Raw genomic sequence first — 18,336 nt, forward strand, 5'->3', positions numbered from 1 at the left:
TCACACGTTCAACAATACGGATCTACATGATATATTAGTAGATTTTCAGTACAGAAAATAACATACATGTTCAGTATAGAGATTATATGATATATATGGAGGAGTCAGTGTTGAATTCTTCAGCAGTGTTAATCCTGCTATGACTCATATACATCTGGCTTTGGCTAGATGACCCTATCAGTCCGACTCTGTGGGAGTTTGCACCTGCGAGGATGATTTCAAAGGAATTTCACTGAATCCATGATGCCACTGCAAATATGAAAGCCTGTTGCCTAGGAAACCACCTTGGCATGTCCCCAGTGGTACTTATTGGTACGTTTGTCAAAATCCATCTATGAAAAATAGGAGGAGGATGTTGCATGCATGTGTGTCATGCTGGCTTGCGTAAATGCTTGCGTGTGTCCTGTGGTGCATGCGTGCTTGGCGGTTTGCCGTCAGTTGTACTCACACACAGGGGCTTTGATATCACTTACGTTTATCGATGTGTTAAAGGGTCGGATTTGAAATTGGAGTCCTGTCAGGTATGTATTGGGTTTGGCAGACGCTGCAGGGCATCCTGATACGGTATTCAGTGACCGTTATCTGACACTGCGTTGGTCAATAGAGCACAGACGCGTCCAAAGTGCGAGAGTAGAAGATCTTAATCAATACAAGCTTTCTGCATCGCCCGCTAAGGAGACACTGCTTTCTTATTGTCTACTAATCCCATAAAAAGACCAAAACCAGCCTTCCCTACCCTGTCTGTGACACTCAGCTACAAGTCCATTGCTTTCTACTCAGGTCACACGTGTTTTCTTTTTCAAACCAGTGTAACTATTTTCCAGTAACAGCTGGTCACCGTAGTTTTTAGGAAATATCAAATAGGAGTTAAAAGTGCATTTGTTGTAGACAAATTTTAGCTGTGAGCACGGTGCTTGTAGGATTGACTTCAAATAAACTACAGTGCGCAGTCATAGAAAAAACAAGGGACCCATGTGGTGTGGCTTACTTACACTAACCAGGCACTTTATTACGAACACCTGTACACCTGCCTATTCATGCAATTATCCAATCAGCCTCCAATCATCATCTGGCACAATGCATGAAATCATGCGGATACAGGCCAAGAGCTTCAGTTATTTTCATATCAAACATCAGAAAAATGTGACGTATCTGAAAATCTCAAAGGAAATGTTTCCAACATCTTGTGGAATCCATTTGTGAGCTACCGGAGGACATGCCCACTGTTAGTATGGTCTTCCCAATAAAGTGCTCAGTGAATGGCAGCCTATGTGTTTTTAGCCCATAGGGGGGTGTTGTTATGACATTATTTGTACAAACATCCACGTCCCCCTCAGGAATGAAATGTTAACTTAAGTGACAGCTCTCCAGTTAGTACTTTGGTTTATGACCAAATATCTGAAAAGCTAATGACATTCTCAGCTGTGCTTTGCTTTTAGTGCTAAACAGCACATGTTAGCATGCTAAAACAGAAAACTACAATGGAGAACGTGCTAAACAAACCTATGAAACATCTGCATCGTAGCACTGTCATTATGACCATGGTAACATGCTAAGGTTAGCAATTAGAGTTAGCATTTAGAGCAAAACACAGCTGTGTCTAATACAGTGACACTCTCAGAACCGCTTGACTGCAGATTCTTTTGGACAACAATAGAGCTTTGGCACACAGAGGACTATACTACATCAGGCTTTGACTACATGGACAATACAGGTTTTCATGATGATGCACCGATATCCAACAACACCAGTTTCTCCACGTACACCAGACTCAGGAGGCCATAATGACTTCTGGCATCATAGACATGGTAGATAAAGGAACGTCGGAGGGTTCTTTAGGGAATCTTAGGATGTATTTATCTCATTAAGAAGTGCTGTCTGTGTAGCTGCAGTCTGATGTAAGCCATTCTGTACCTCTGCACCATTGACCTCATCCAGACAGGATTAAAAACACATAAAAGAGCCATACCATGTTATTTCATATATATATGCTGTAATGCTGTAATGAAATTATATGTATATATATATATATATATATATACACATATAATTTCATTACAGCAAACCATTGTACTTTATACCTCATAGCTCAGCAACAAGAAAAACACTGTAGCAGGACAGGAACCACATCCCAGAGCATGCTCAGTGTCATCTGCCGACACACAGCTACTCCCAGGAGACAGAAATGCAGCCGTGGAGTTTTTGCACAGCCATATTTATTTCAATGAATGAATCTGTCAGCATAATGCAGCTCTTATGTGATTTTAATAGTTGTCAGACTGCAACAGTGCTGGGGAATAATGACAATTGAACAATACAATACAATAATGACAGCCTTACACTTTATATTTTCAGAAAAAAAAACAACCTTTTGCAACAGTAGTTAGAGAGAATGCTAGAAGCTTATCACGGTTCAGTGATAAATTGTGTCTCTGAACCAGAGAATAACTTCTGTTAAAAATATCACGCCTGTGGAAATGCTGCAGTACCTTCGAGGACACAACTGCACTGAGAGCAGCCGTGTGTCCTGATGAATATTAACAACCAGATATAACATGGTGTAGGAACTTTAATTCCAGTCTTCCAATCCAAGCATTCAATTCTCAGTTTGGCACTAAAGAGACAGTGATTCTTCCCAGCGACAGTTTGAGAAAATTTCACCAGCTTTCATGCGTAACAGACGAGGTAGCGTTATGTACATAAATCTGTCTTTTGATGCTCATCAAACAAAATGCTGATTCATATTTGGTTACACACACTCTCGAGGATGTGAATGTGTTACACCACTGGTTCCCGTTCCTTTCGCTCGCTACGCTGCACAATGACAGCTCAGGTGCTGTGGCTGTAAAATAGAGCAGGCGAGGATGTGTATGTGTGCACTGCTGGAAAAGTGTGTGTATGTGTATAACATAGTAGAATAGTGTAGGGGCTACGTAATCCTCATGCCATTAATAACCTTGTGTAACATCTAAAAAATCCACAGGCTTTAAATGAAGGACGTGTCCTGAATGCTGTCACTGGGGAGCAGGCATGTAATACTGGGATGCTACAACATTTTGGAAACCAGAATAGTATATAGTAAATATCACTTTAAGTTAAACAACAGGTTATAATTACAGCAAATAAGACCATGGTCCAAACACTCTGCAGCCGTGCAGCTGCTCAACGTGAAGACTACAATTCCCAGATTCCCTGTTTCCGTTCACATGTGAACAAGTCAGACCCAAGATCTAGTCCCATCAGCCTTGCTCTCCATCAGTGTTACACTTAACTATTTATAGACAGTAGGCTACTGATCAGCCTGTGAAATCAGTGGTATCATATCTTCTGTGGCTCTGCAGGAACTAATCCTGATAATATCACCAGGGTCAGGGCTTGGAAATGACACATTTTTAAATAGAGAACCTAAATGTGTGCGTTTACCATGCAGAGTGGGGGGTCAGCAGACACATAAGAGAGAGACAAACCACATAAAATATCCTGACTATAAAAACCTCTAACGTCAAAGACGGTGGTTATATGACTCTATATGACTTATATGTCCTGCCCCTACCCCCGATAAGACAATCATCTGCTCTATCTGAACAGGGAAACATATCAAACCAATCGTGTTGTTGCATTGACGCAAGCGAAACCATGCGTACTTTAGTTTGGGGCAAAGTCATCAAACCTCTTAAACCATTTTCATCAGGATTTGACATGTGATTCTGTAAATGCAGTTTTTATTACCTGGAGACCATTTAAAGTGAAATTATTGCTCCTCCCCCACTCGTTTAAATGGATTGATATAACTACCCGTGGGCGTTGCCAAGATGGCAGTCGAACTGGCTGTTCGACTACTGAGCTGCATTATGGGAATTGTAGGAGCCACTGTTTTCTGGTTTGTCTCATACTAGGATGTAAAAGTCAGGATATCTCTGCTTCTGCTGCGATACATAGATTTGCGGCATTTTCCAAAAACGAGTCTGCCACCATTATAAAAGTGTAACATTGAATTGTTAGAATACACTTTTGAGATTGACACTGTTTTTAATTTGATACTTTGCTTTCTACTCTTAGATGCTTCCATTGAGATTTGTGTACCACTCTGTGACAGGAGGTGATGCAATGCAAAGATATATATGACTCAGCTTGCTGCGTGTAGCATTATGCAGTATATGGAATATGGATCCAAGCATACAATTGATTTGTTGGTGATCATGACTCTGCTAGCAGTTCTCAAGGGCCACACATCGAGCTGCCTCACACTCTCTCTCTCTCTCCCCCCTTGCTCTTCCTTACTCACATATGAATAATTGAGGAGGAAGGTGGGGGGAGACGGTGAGTCAGGAGTTCCTGCTGAATTGTTGTTCAGCATCTCAATCAGAGCTGAGGCTCTCTGCCTCTCTCTTTCTGTGTCTCTCTGTCTACAGGATGAGGATTCTGTTCTACTGCCTGTAGCAATAGTTCCCAAGGCATTATCTAATACACTTTCAAATAGACTAATATCAGTTTGCCTTTGGACACATCAGTGATCCAGTGAATAGTGGGTTTATGAAAGATTTTATCAATATGATTGATAACACTCAGTGGTTGTTGAGTGGCTGTTTCCTTTGAAAAGCCCTCCAGTGTGCAGTGGTTGTTCGCAGCAGCAGTGGCCGCCACAGCTGAAGGGATGGAGAAAAGAGGCATCTTACCATCAAACCACTGCAGTGCTGAAGCAAAGACCACCTGCTAACAAATAATAGAGAAAGAAAACTAAATTATCCTCAATTACAGCTATAATCTGTTGTATATTCATTTTCTTGTCATACTATTATTAGGACATCATTTACAGTAAATATGAGGCAGCTACTCATGTAGATATTAGATGGTAGGGGCTGTACATTTTGTCTCTCAGTCTGTCCAAAGCACAGACCCTGACAGTGGGAAATGCAGAGACAGATAGGCAGAGAGCGAGACGCACAGAGCGACAGACAGAGATGGAGAGATGAAAAGCGTAGGATGATGCAAGCTGCTGACTCATCAGCCCTGTAGGGATTATCTTTCACATTCTGTGTGCATATATGTGTGTGTTTTAAGTGTGTGTGTGTGTGTGTGTGTGTGTGTGTGTCCACTGCCTTACTACAGAAGAGGACTTGCAAAGCAGTCATTACTGCATGATGAAAAGCATGATAGAGGAAGCAAATGAGCCAGCAGACTAGTAGCATGACAGTCAGAGCAAAGTGACCTTGAACACATTTTTGCATCATTATTCATCCATTCGTGTTTCTTCCCACTCTTGCCACGGGCCATTTGACTTTATTAATGCAAACACAAATGTACATTTTAAACTACAAAATATACTACCCACGGACGGTTGCAGAAGAAACTGTTATCTAACACACTGTAATGTCAATGCAAAGCTAATTATACTGTACAATTGCAATCAACACTTGAATTAGACTGATAGATTGATGGGGTTGTTGAAATCATTTTTTAAAAGTCAGTATTTGATGTGGAACTAAAAGGTTTTGTATAAAGGTGGTAAAATGGGTCGTCATCAGAGCCAAATAATCTTCATGGACTAATCCAGGAGTTACAGGGGTTAGACTCACTAATGAAAATAAGAAATACTCTCAAACACATTAAAAATGTTTCTGAAGTCAGTTGATCAGTTTCAAGCAACTAAAATCTAAAATCTGCTGGAAAAATGGTTGAATATGGCTTTTATACCAATAGCTGTTTGTCTTTTTGTTGTCTTGTTATTTATCTTTGGAATATGTGAAAAGGAGATTTTTGAGTGCAGATAATTTGATGTTCCTTGAGCTCTGTTGGGCTGTTTTGAAAACTTGTGTCAAAATTGTAGCACTGTTTGTAATTGTGATTGTGAGGTACTTGAGGTTTTGAAGGATGAGGCTAAGACGTCCTTACGCTGGCTGTGGTACTCGTTTGTTGCTAGTGAAGAAGTAATTCTTTTAAAAGTAGTGTCATTTTCTAAAACAGCTCCTCAAAGAGGAGTAAATGTTATATCTATTGGGGAACTATAATCAGCCGTGGAGTGATACACATTTGGTGCTCCCCCAAACTCCCCATCACTCATTACTTCATGTCATTATAACAAGTGGCTGATAGCTCAGTGTGAGCTGTACTGGCATTTAGTCTATATTAAGAAAGGAGGGAAAATTCAATAGACACCTCTCAGCTGCCTCCCTATCTGCTGGCAGTAAATGTGCAGACATGGATATGACACTATTAATGAATCACAGGACTCAGTAGTAGTTGCTCTGCTCCACCCTGCTCTGCTGAATCAAGGCTTTTGAAATGATGCTGGTCAGGTTTTCTGTCCTTCTCCGTCCATCACTCTATGTACACACCCACTTATCTAATTTCTCACGCTGCCTCCTGAAGTTTGCCTGGAGGACAGCTCTGCTATCTGCCAGTGAAGAGATGTTCTTCACAGAGGTTCTACTGTTAACTGAGCGTTTCTTAGAACTGAGGAGAACTGCAGAGACAGGTGAAATCTGTGTGTGTGTGGGGGGGGGGGGGGCGCAGTCTTCACCTGACCAAGTGTGTTCATTAGAAAGTATGATCTTGAGCCTGCTATGATGGACAACATATTTGGGGGGACTCAAATTTCACTCGGTGCTCGGTCCTCCATGGCAATTATGCGCATGGCTACAAGTCACCTGTTTACATCATAGCCTATTGTCCATTTGATCTATTGGTAATTGAAAAGGGCATTGATTAGTGCAGCTTGCTAAAATGCTGTGACTTAAATGCTTATGCTCATTCAGTAGTCCTGCCACTGACATGTTGGCAAGTTGTTCCCAAATAAAGTAAATTCTAAGCATAAAACCAGAGTGCTAAGGCAGATTAACTAAAAATGCACTGTAATATGGGATAGGTGGCTTTAACTGTGCAGATTGCAATGAAAATGATCCCTTTTCACTCATTATCATCAAATTACAAAATAGAGTAGAATTACCAACATGGATAAATAGTCAATCTATAGATGACAAATTCATTATTTTGGTATTACAGAAGGTGTTATCAGTGAACCATTATGCTGACCGATCTCTCAAAACCTCTGCGTAATCCCTGTCTGTCTGTCGGATCTGTAGGGCAGAAAGTCTGATTCTCATTGCAATCATGTCTTCTCCGTCTGTCTCTCTCTATGCTGTGGAATATTCCACTCTTCCTCTGCCTGTGCTGGTATTAATGACTGGCTGCAGAAATGAACAAAGCAGCAGCCAATGTGACTCATAACAGGCAATGGTAGCATGATGTGAAGCACTCATCGGAAAACATTTCATTAAGATGGAACATGGCAGCTTCAGGCAGCAATGCTTTTGATAAAAACTAGCTACTCTTGCTTGCACAGATAATTCTTCTACGTACATTGACAAAATAAGAATTTAGACAGACACCTGACTCTGCAAAAACAGTTTAAGTTGGCTAACATTGACACATAAGCTCAGTTTTTTATTTTAATGAAAATGGCCCTGGTCTTTTAATCAGACCAGCTCCCAATAAAGTGGTATTCAATAATGATGAAATGATTTGTCACTCAAGTGACAATGTCGTAAAATGCGACTGAGCACGTTTCTACTATAGTACAGGTCGATTAACACTGAGCAAAGTAAAAATACATCTTTTCATTTGCTTATTTGAGAAAACATTTCACAAGTGAAAATTAGGATGCATGAGAGTGTGGCTGTGAAATGCAGCAAAGCTCAGCTCAGTATCACTGCAATGCATTTACTCTATCACACGCCCCTCTGTCTTCTTCCACCGTCCCTGCAGTTGTTGAATAAAGGGCTTTTTGCACAGTCTGTACCTGAGTCGAGTCTCTCCTCTTATTATCATCATCTGACCTCCTGTTCCCTCTCTTCTCTGTGCTTGTCAGACCTGATCCAGGCCACCCAGGAGACCAATGTGAACGTCCCCCAGATGGCCGACACGCTGATGGAGAGGGCTGGCAATGCCAGCTGGGTGGTGGTTTTCAAAGCCCTGATCACCACACACCACCTCATGGTGCATGGCAACGAGGTAAGATTATAACACACACATACTGTACGCAACCTGAGTGGATATGATCTTTCCCTGAGCTAAGTGTTCCGCCCAAGCACTCCACTTTCCAGCATCATGCGATTGCAGCCCTCAGTAGAAACGGCAAAAGACTGGTTGTAGTGGGAATCTGTCAGATATAAAGTGAGGCAGTGCTGGACAAGGACATGTGTGCTCGAATCTCCGCACAAGACTCACTTGCACATACTTGCAACAGGAGCACAGATTACCTTTCATGCATGTAAATACAAGCTGCAGTTTTGATCTCTCTTCATTCAGCCATGTAATAAGTCTAAAAGGGTGGAAATAACTTCTCAGCATACTAATATCACAGTTAAAATGTGCAACAGTTGTGTAAAAATAAGACCAGACATCTATAATTGTATTTATTTATCAGTTCAATTTTCCATTTCAATGTGTAAGGCTGTAAATTTGAATTAAATAAGAAGAATATTTCCATTTGATGGGACGTTTGCAGCCATACGAAGAAGTTAATATCTTCTACAAAGAGCTGGAACAGGTTGATCCAGGACATATATGTGTTGCTGTCTGAAAGTGTAGAGTAAGCTTTTCCAACCTTAAAGCTGCACTAGTCAACATTTTTATGTGAACAATGGTTAAAATAACTATGTGAAAGGTGTCGTTTATAGTGACAAACCCTCAGTAAAAGTATTACCCATCTTTAAAACTTTATATATATAACACATTTCATTCCAGGTGGAAGCGCAATGTGCTGCACAAAGCATGAATTATCAAGGAAGGTGCCAACACAAAAACTATGTGGTTATTGTAAAGACAAAAAACATTAAATACAAATTAAAACCTATAAATGATATGTATGAATTAAAAACCATTAAGAAAATAAAATAATTAAGACCAACAACTGATCAGTAAAAAAGTGTCTAAAATAAAACTATTAAAAAGTATAATAAAATAAAACAATAAAAAAATATAAAATGTGATTAAAATAATAATAAATGGTCCAATAATAATAAGACATGTAAAACCAATAAAAAGAATAAAAGTAAAATAAAATGGTAAATTAAGACCAGCAAACCAGACTACTGGAGAGCACGACTAAAAAGAAATGTTTTAAATGCATTTAGTGACAGGATACTCTAGCTAATGATTGTCCATGTATATTTATAGTTTATGAGTAACTGCTATTAATTCACTCAAAGGCCTTCTCTCCTCTGCTGGCCATGGATATCAGACACCAAAGAAAAATCTCATTCAACTTACACTTTTGCTCCATAGTTTTTAAATTTAGCTCAACGGCCTCCATGGGTTGAGTAAAGGGACCGGCCTTCTGTTTTCTGGTCCTGACCTCCTGACCCAATTTATGTCCTGACAGCTGAAGAAAGGCAAAGGCTCTGAATGGGCAACAAGGGATAACTTAGGAGAGATAAACAGATGCTGTTTTACTGCCCATCAAATTGCCCAAGCTGCCACTGGACTGTAGATGGAGAAAATATTCCTGCATATTCAGAGCAATAGAGAATATACTATGACTCATGGACGACAAAGAGAGATACTGTGCAATTGAGCCATTATCTCATCTCATTTATTCATTCGCTTTGCGTACCTACTTCTTCATATTCCTTATTCCCTATGGGGGTTGCCTATGCTAGCATGCATTGAACAGAAAGCAGACAAGAGGGTAGAGATTTAAGGATATGAAGATAATAGCATTAACCCTTGTCGTCTTTACGGCAGGTGTCAGGGCAAAAGGGCAAGTGTACTTATGTTGCCTTGGGCCACAATGGAATACTCTAGCCCTTCACACACACACACACACACACTCACACACACACACACACACACACGCATGCACATTTCACTGATAAGCTCTTTGTGTGTGAATCATTTCATACAGTGATTGTATTTTGTTTTTGCTTCAAAAGCTCAAAGGGCCAGTGTTATAAATGTATGTGAACCATGAGATTGTGTTTGACAAGGCAATATTGTATATAGTATGTGCCCTCTGTGGTGTATGTGTTTGTCATTAGCCAGGCGGCGTCCCTGGTGATAATAGACTGAGCACTGACTTGACTTGGAGAGCGAGTGAGTGAAATTGGAGGAGGGGAGATCATGTGTAGCTCACTGGTTCTCAGGGGAGGATTTTTCATTCTTAACCTCCACTCACTTTAATGTGAGCTGCTTTGTCTAAGCGGTGCGTGTGTGTGTGTGTGTGTGTGTGTGTGTGTGTGTGTGTGGGTGGGTGGGTGGGGGGGGGCATGTTTTTATGTCCACGTGTGTCAGTGGAGTAAGCTTTTTCCTGCAGGGCTGCAGAGGGAGCCTATTTGTCTTTAATATGCTCTTTCCTTGGGCTCTCCGTTTGTCTAATTCATATTCACACCTCCCACCCATGAAGGCTGTTGCATTGCTCCTTTAAAACTAGATTTCTATCTAATAAATAAAGAAAAAGACTATTGCAGAATCACACCTCTTGTATTAATTTCATTATCTGCTACAGGCAGTTTCACATTTTTCATGTAGAGTGCTGAGAGCGCTGAACAGCTCTTTTGAGAGAACTGAGAACATCAAACAAGCCTCTTTTTTATATTTCCCATGCTGCGATCTCTTTGATAATTATTATGAAATAATAAGGTATGACTACTGGGATATAATGTACTTATTCATACCTTCATGATGTTTCAAGGTATGCATTGCCATCTTGTGAAATATGCTTATTGGCCCTCTTGCTGAGAGTTTACTGAGTAGATTGATAAATCTCTCATGCTAAATATGAGGCTACTGCCAGCAGCTAGTTAGCCTAGCTTAGCATAAATACCGGAAACAGGGAGACGGTTAGCCTGGTTCTTTTCAAAGACAACCAAATCCTTCTACTAGCATCCCTAAAGCTCAATTTGAGCAAGGCTAGTGGTTTCCTCCCTTTTACAGTGTTTATGCTAAGCTAAGCTAAGCTAACTGCCTACTGGCTCTTAGCTTCTGCTTTAATATACAGACATGACAGTGAAATCAAACTACCTGTCTAACTCTTGGCAAGAAAGGGATTAAATATATTTCCCAAAATGTCCAACTATTCCTTTAATCAATTACTTATTTTAATTAACAGCAACAAACAAAAACGTTTTTTTCAGTCTATCTAATGTCACTGAAGAATGAAACATCTTCAGTCTTCAGTCTTTAAGACATAATTATATTTTAAATCTGAAACCATGCATTCATTTACAGCTACTTTAAAGCCATTTCACGGCCATAGCCAAAAGCTTTAATCAAGAATACTAACTAACTTAAGCTATTTTTACCTCAGCGCGTTTTCATTTAGTGCCTGACAGAGAACTAAACCCTGTGTCTTTGCGCTCTTCCACAGAGATTCCTGCAGTTCCTGGCATCTAGAAACACCTTGTTCAACCTCAGCAACTTCCTGGACAAAACTGGCTCCCATGGTGTGTGATGTCTCTTTACTTCCTATGTATGACAAAACTAACCCTCAAGCAATTTCAACCCCCATTCAATACACATATATAGCTCTATATATAGGTCTTTCATTTGCTCATTCTTTCACCCATTTGTTTTTGAGTTCCACCCTGGATCTCTGTCTGACATGTAAATGTTAATCTAATCTGTTTTTTTGAGCTGTTTAGACAACAAGCTTGAATGTTAAAACCAACCTGACGACTCTTCCCTCCTCCCCTCAGCTCCAGCTCTCCTAACCCCTACTCCCCTCAATTAAACCCATCTCCATGGAAATTAATGCAGTTTCCTACAGCGATAAACACTGGGTTCAGTTTCTGCAGAATTTAGAAAACCAAATTGTCAATTTTTAAGAGATTCTGAGTTCAATATTGAATTAGAATCAGATTCCACAAAATGCTTGTTCCATGCTTCCAGTCCTAATCGTCTCCTGGCTCCAGCCTCATATTTAGTATACAGATAAGAGAGTTGGATAAAGACTGATCCCACCCTCTTGTCCGTCTCCTAAATATGTAGCTACTTTGTAACAACTTGACTTCATAATTTAAAAAAAAAAAAAAAATTTAAGAGCCTAGTAATACCCTGTACTGAATTGACAAGTGTGTATGTGTTTACATGTGTTTTGTGTGTGTCTTCCTCAGGCTATGACATGTCCACATTTATCAGGCGTTATAGCCGCTATCTCAACGAGAAGGCCTTCGCCTACAGACAGATGTCTTTCGACTTTGGCCGAGTCAAGAAAGGGTACTGGTTTTCGTTGTCACAACACCACCCTGCTGCATGATCGTTTCAGCATTATTATTGATTTTCTTTTTTTTGGTCTATTGAAAAAGCTGTGTTAATTTATCTGGAGCTAGAGCTTATCCGCTTATTACTTGCCCTCCATATCCATCAGAATGACACATCCCACAGAGGTTGTGTTCGTGAGTGAGATGAACTTGGTTACCTCCAGTGTGGCGTTAAGCCAAGTGCATGGCTTTACTGGCGTCTAGTGAGTACAGAGATGAATACAGAGTGGGCTGTTACTCATGCTAACAAAGTGGACAGCTCTGTTTTGCTGGCAGACACAAGGTCCCTCAAGGCACTGAAAAATACAGATGCAGACTACAGAATAGAGATCAGACACATCGGTGGATTTCGGTGGACATTATGTGTGTGACAGGTGCAGACATAGGTATTCATGTGTGCTGACAGACAGTATATGAGTCTGACTTTGTCTCAGCACTGGATTCATTCCACTGGTTACTGGATCATGCAGACCAGGCTTTCCCCAATTATTAAAGTTTATTATTCTGGTTCTTTGCAGGCCTAAAATGTTTTATCTTAATTCACATGGTCTTTATCTCTTTCCACCTTCTCCGTTCTCACTCCATCTCAGAGCTGATGGGGTGATGAGGACCATGACAGTAGAGAAGCTGTTGAAAGGAATGCCCACCCTGCAGAGCCAGATCGACGCACTGCTGGATTTTGATGTGAGTGACACTCGCTAATAGGGAACAAAGTCACTTTGCAAGGTTACTGAAATTGCTGAGGGATAAACACAGTCACAGAAAAAGCTGCCAACTGGGTTTAACTGAGCTCAATGTTGTAGCAGAATGTATGATGACATGTAGACACACCCCGTTTCACACATGGGCCCACTCTCAGAGGGTTGGTGTTGATAATGTGTGGTCTTTGATAAATTAAACAAAACATACGTAACAGTGCTGTAGATTTCAACCTCCTAATTCCTAAGTGTGTAAAATCAAATTATCTATACCTTTAATAACAGGGCAAGGCAAATACACCAATTAGATTGCAGAGACTAACCTATTATTTATATATTACATTAGTATTAAATGGTAACATTATCTGCCTTTGGTGAAATTGTATTCTCTTTTTGATATTGCTTTTAATTTATAAGCTATTTTCTGCTCCATCTATTCATCTTCAAAATCGTCACATTGTGCCTCTTGGATTTTATTTGTGTCCACAGGTGCATGCACAGGAACTGAACAATGGCGTGATAAATGCCTGCTTTCTCCTACTCTTCAAAGATTTGATCAAGTTATATGCCTGCTACAATGACGGCATCATTAACCTGCTAGGTAAAGAGTCACTCCTTTCACTTTATCACATGATTAATTAAGCAATCAGTGAACAAAGATAAGTCCTCTCAAAGGATGAGTCCGGGATTATTATATATGGACTGTATATTTTTTTATTTTCAAAGAATACATTGAAAACACCAAAACCGTCAATATGTTTCTCAGTACTTTCTGACTTCCTTACCCTTTCTGTGTCAGTCAGCACCAAGGTATTTGTTCGCTTAGTACTAAATAAAGAAACCTTTAAAAATGGGTCACAAATACACAAAAGTGCACAGCTGAGCACTGCAGCTTTTAGCAAAAGTTACTCAAACAGGAGAAAATAGTGCTTGTGTTGGGGACTATTTTAGTTGTGGGTCTGGTGCACTAGTGAGTATTAACAGCAACAGAATAGTGTATGTGTGATCATCTCAAAATAAACTACAGTACCTAAGTTCACAGTAATGAAGAAACATGTCACCCAGAGCAATGGTTTGCCACAGTGATGTGTTTTTGGACACAGTGGATGTTGGTGGCACAGACGAATCAGATATATCAGGCTTTGGCTTCACACATTCAGTACTTCATTGTTGATTTTGGTCTTTTTGTGCAATATAATTGTAAGTATTGTACATGAGGAGGAAGAGTGACATTTTACGATCTCTTTTGTCTAGAAAAATTTTTCCAGATGAAGAGAAGCCAGTGTAAAGACGGGCTGGAGATCTACAAGAGATTCCTTACACGAATGACTCGGGTGTCTGAGTTCTTCAAAATCGCTGAGGTAGCCCACAGAGCACATTATATCACTGAATGTCAGATACGTCTTCTGCTGTTTATTAACTGTTGCATTAACATGTCACTGTATTCTTATGCAGCAAGTGGGAATAGACAAAAATGACATACCTGAACTCACTCAGGTAAGACTCTTCCTTGCCTCACCTATTATTACTGGATCTGTGAAGTTATTTGTTAGGCTACATACCAACTTAGCATGTCAGTTTTTCCCAGTTGTACTGCATGTCATGTGAATGTCTAAGGCTATTTTTTCTCCTGCTGTGTTCACTATGATTTCTCTCCTTTGATTTAATCGGACATTCACAGACATCTACACTATGTCCCTTGTTTAAAGCGGTGGCATATCCTACTATGCCCCACGTGCACTTAAAACCTACATGCAGCCAATGAGCTGTGGTTCTTTGGTGATTCATGGCGCCTGTGCCCCCCTTCTCTTTTCACTTCCAGAGATGCAGATTGATCATTCAGGCTGAGAGTGTGAGTAGTGAGTAGTGCACAGAGCTAGCTTTGGGGAGCAAACAGCTTAGGGAAGGTCAACATTTGAGCTCTCTTTGAGTGCACAGACTTGAAGCACACTGCACAGCAAGTGCACACCCAGCAGAAAGACTTCAGGCACTGTGATGAAGTGGGATGATGTGACTGGAAGAGCTGATTGGATAAACTGTGAAATGCTGAGCAATGCTGCTGATCAGGTGGCTGTTTTTTTTGCTGCTAAAACTCTTGAGCTAAACATAGTTTTAGTTCAACAACTGTGTAAAGGAACAAGCAGACTGTTATCCTGGGATTGTGCTGCAGAGTCTCCATGACAACTTTTAAGAGAAACCTGATTTCTCCCGTTGGTTCCTGAATCAGTCCTCGGCTTCTAAACTCCATCCTGTTGTGGAGACTCTACAGAAAGGTTAACCTTTCACACATGGCAGTGTGGATGACTTGCATGAAAAGCATGCTGTATGCTGTCTGATTAAACTCAGGTTTGTCAGGTCACTGTAGAGCTAATGGGATAAAACAGATCCAAACTATGCTAAATTCAATATACTGTGATATTATGTTTGGATGTTAGAGCTTCAGAACAAGTCAAATTCACAAATTCATGTCAAGCATTTTTAGTTAAAGGCTTTTAGAGGTGCACGCTAACTTGCTACTAAACTGGATTTGTGGCTTTCTTTATAGACATTTTTCGACATTTTTACAAATACGCTTATTGGCTGGTTAGCTGAGAAGATTAATACCATTCTTGTGTCTGTATACTAAATATGAAGTCAGAACAAGCAGCCGGTTAGCTTAGCTTAGCTTAGCTTAGCTTATCTTAGATTAGCTTAGCTTAGCTTATCTTAAACCTGGAAATGGGGAAACAGCTAGGCTGGCTTTGTGTGAAGTTTAAGTAAATCCACCTACCAGCTCCTATGAAGCTCACTAATTAACATGTAAATCTTTTTTGTTTGATCTGTAGAAAAAAACTAAATTTAAAAACAACAAGTATTGTTGCTGTTTCTATCTTAATATTTACCATACAGACATGAGAGTTTTATCTTCTCACTGAACTCTTGGTTAGAAAGCAAATGTCAAACTATTGCTTTTATGAGTTATTTGAGTGTTATTTGATTTTACTTAAGTGATCCACTTTACATTAATAATGTGGATATTCTGGGAAGCACCAACAACAGATACTGAAACCCCCATCGGTCGCGCTTAAACTTAAGTATTAGAGTTGCAAGAGCTTTTCCTGATAAGGCTTCTCAAAATTTAATATGTCCGACAGCAATATTATGTTCTGTTGTTCTGCCTGTGGATAAGTTTTGTTATCTTTGCCTCTTTGCTGATGAATTTCTTTCAATTTGAAATGTAGCCTTGTGTTTAGAGAGAAAGACTCACAGTGAGACACTTCCAGTTTCCAGTAAAAACTCTAAAGCTGGTAAAGAATGTGAATGCTATTAAGATGGTTTGGATTTTCGCATGAGGGTGAGCTCAGTTCATGGTGTTTGGGGTTAGCAGCAGTGTCATCTTATGCAAAAACTCAGATATTCCTGGTTATTTTTAAAGTAAATATTGTAGGCAATTATACAAAAGTTAGCCTAATTAAATAAATCATAAACAACAAATAAATACTACACAAATTACCGTATTTAAGATATGTCACATTGTTTTTTGCTAGTTCATACTGTGCAATAAATTAGCTGTGGATCATCATTGATTAATCTTCAAGCCTGGGCTGCAGAGCTTAGAGGCCTTACCCTGAGATTGAAAATGAGATACAGTGTGAGTGATAGATAGATAGATAAAATTTCGATTTATGCATCCAGGACAGCAAATTATATCAGTCTCTTAGATCCCTCAAACTATAGTGGATTAATCTCAGTCTCAGCCACCAATTTCTGCCCTCCTCCCTTCCAGGAGGTATTACATCAGCACAAACAAGAAAAGAATAATATTACCATCTGACTGACTCAGGAGCCATGTTGTCGTGTCATCACTTGTGTGCACCTTTTCAGAATAGTGGGTAGTTGTAGAAAACACTCTGCACATGACATGAGTCATATCAGGCAATCTTTCAATCTTTCTTCCTGTTGCTGTCACATCCACAGTGAAGATGGTCCAGTAGATTTTACATTGGGCTCCATGGATGAGAAATATATCTGTATGTGTCTAAATGTTGCTGTGGCAGAGCTGTCCCAGAACAACCTCCTTTTGGAGGACAAACGCTTTAAAGTCCCGGGATGATAAATCATTTACCCATCCCCCTCCGTGCCTAGACAAAATATTATCAGCCTCTCTGCCTTGTTGGACTCTCTTAGTTTTAGGGATAATAGACTAGACAACCTTAAAAGGATAGATCCAGGAAATGGAGCAGGGAATTAAGGAAAGTGAATTAGTGACTTATTTCATTGGCTGAATTAGCCTTGACCTCTCTTAATAAGCCTGCTGGATATTATTGTGCCATCTTTTTTACTGCATGTCAGGAGGTGATAATGTCTCATTTCGCTTGGTTGAGCACGCAGCTTTGCATCTTGGCTGGAATACTGTTCTGTTCTCTCTATTGGCATGAAGATTAAACTTTTTTTTCTTTTACTTTTCAGTTGTTGTTTTATTGTTAGTTGTTGTTTTCGTATCCTGCTTCATCCCCTTCTTGGTTTTCCATTTCAACAAAGTATACTAACAACTTACACCAAAACATAATTAATTGATAAAGTAGTTAAGAATTATTTTTAAATATTTGTTGTATTTGCTCTTTCATGCCTGAACACAGTGGTGTGAAATCAGCAAAGATCTCACTTAAAGAGGAAATATCTGATCAAAGAATATTCAATTTACAGTAAACAAAGAGTATTCAGCAGGTATTGAGATTGAGCCCTCGTTGGAACATGTTAAATTTCATTGGTGTAGCCATTCATCAGCCAAGCATGTATAATGTGTTGAAGGTGGAAAAATGCTGTGTTTAGTGCCGTGGTTTTTAGGGTGTGAATTTAGGCCTATGCATGGCGAAGTTTTGCTGGCAGTCCATAATCATGCTTTAGGTTTTGTAATTTGTAAGCAGTTGTTAATAACTCTATAGCTGGCATGTAGATTTAAGTAACGTCTGGACAGCAGTTAGTTAAAATCCTAATGACACTTGGGCCAAGAGGGAGCATGTCAGCTGAGAGAAGCGATGCGTCTAGACCCTGAACCCTGTGCAAGACTGAACTAAAGTTAACTTTGGACCAGTGCATTCAGAGATGGATGAATCGGAGAACAGAGTGCCATCAAATCAGTGTTGATTAGATTATTTTGTAACAGTGCACAAGGAAGATGATTATCAGTGTATAAGCGGAGGGACGCATGGACTCAGAGCAACAATCAGGATATTAGACAGCCTCTTCCCTTCCTTTCAGTTGACATCCGTCTTCTTTTATGCTGCAGGGCATCTTTTGAAATTCTCGTTTGAGAAACAATTGTGACATCTACTGTAAATGCAGACTTCATTTGAAATGTACATAACATTGAGTATTCATCTTTACTCTTCTGTCCAAGT

At 39.8% G+C, this 18,336-nt stretch overlaps 1 protein-coding gene across 12 annotated transcripts in view; it reads left to right on the forward strand.

The window, feature by feature from the left end:
* Positions 1-18,336, forward strand: part of snap91a (synaptosome associated protein 91a) — a 51,373-nt gene that overhangs the window by 13,442 nt on the left and 19,595 nt on the right. For all 12 annotated transcript variants that reach the window (XM_056381019.1, XM_056381020.1, XM_056381021.1 and 9 more), the window contains exons 2-8: positions 7,868-8,010; positions 11,366-11,441; positions 12,111-12,213; positions 12,848-12,941; positions 13,445-13,556; positions 14,210-14,316; positions 14,411-14,452. In XM_056381019.1, the coding sequence (XP_056236994.1) occupies positions 7,868-8,010; positions 11,366-11,441; positions 12,111-12,213; positions 12,848-12,941; positions 13,445-13,556; positions 14,210-14,316; positions 14,411-14,452 (677 nt within the window). The remainder of the gene's footprint in view (positions 1-7,867; positions 8,011-11,365; positions 11,442-12,110; positions 12,214-12,847; positions 12,942-13,444; positions 13,557-14,209; positions 14,317-14,410; positions 14,453-18,336) is intronic.

The sequence above is a fragment of the Seriola aureovittata genome, chromosome 7 (genome assembly GCF_021018895.1).
Source record: "Seriola aureovittata isolate HTS-2021-v1 ecotype China chromosome 7, ASM2101889v1, whole genome shotgun sequence".
NCBI classification, from domain to species: domain Eukaryota; kingdom Metazoa; phylum Chordata; class Actinopteri; order Carangiformes; family Carangidae; genus Seriola; species Seriola aureovittata.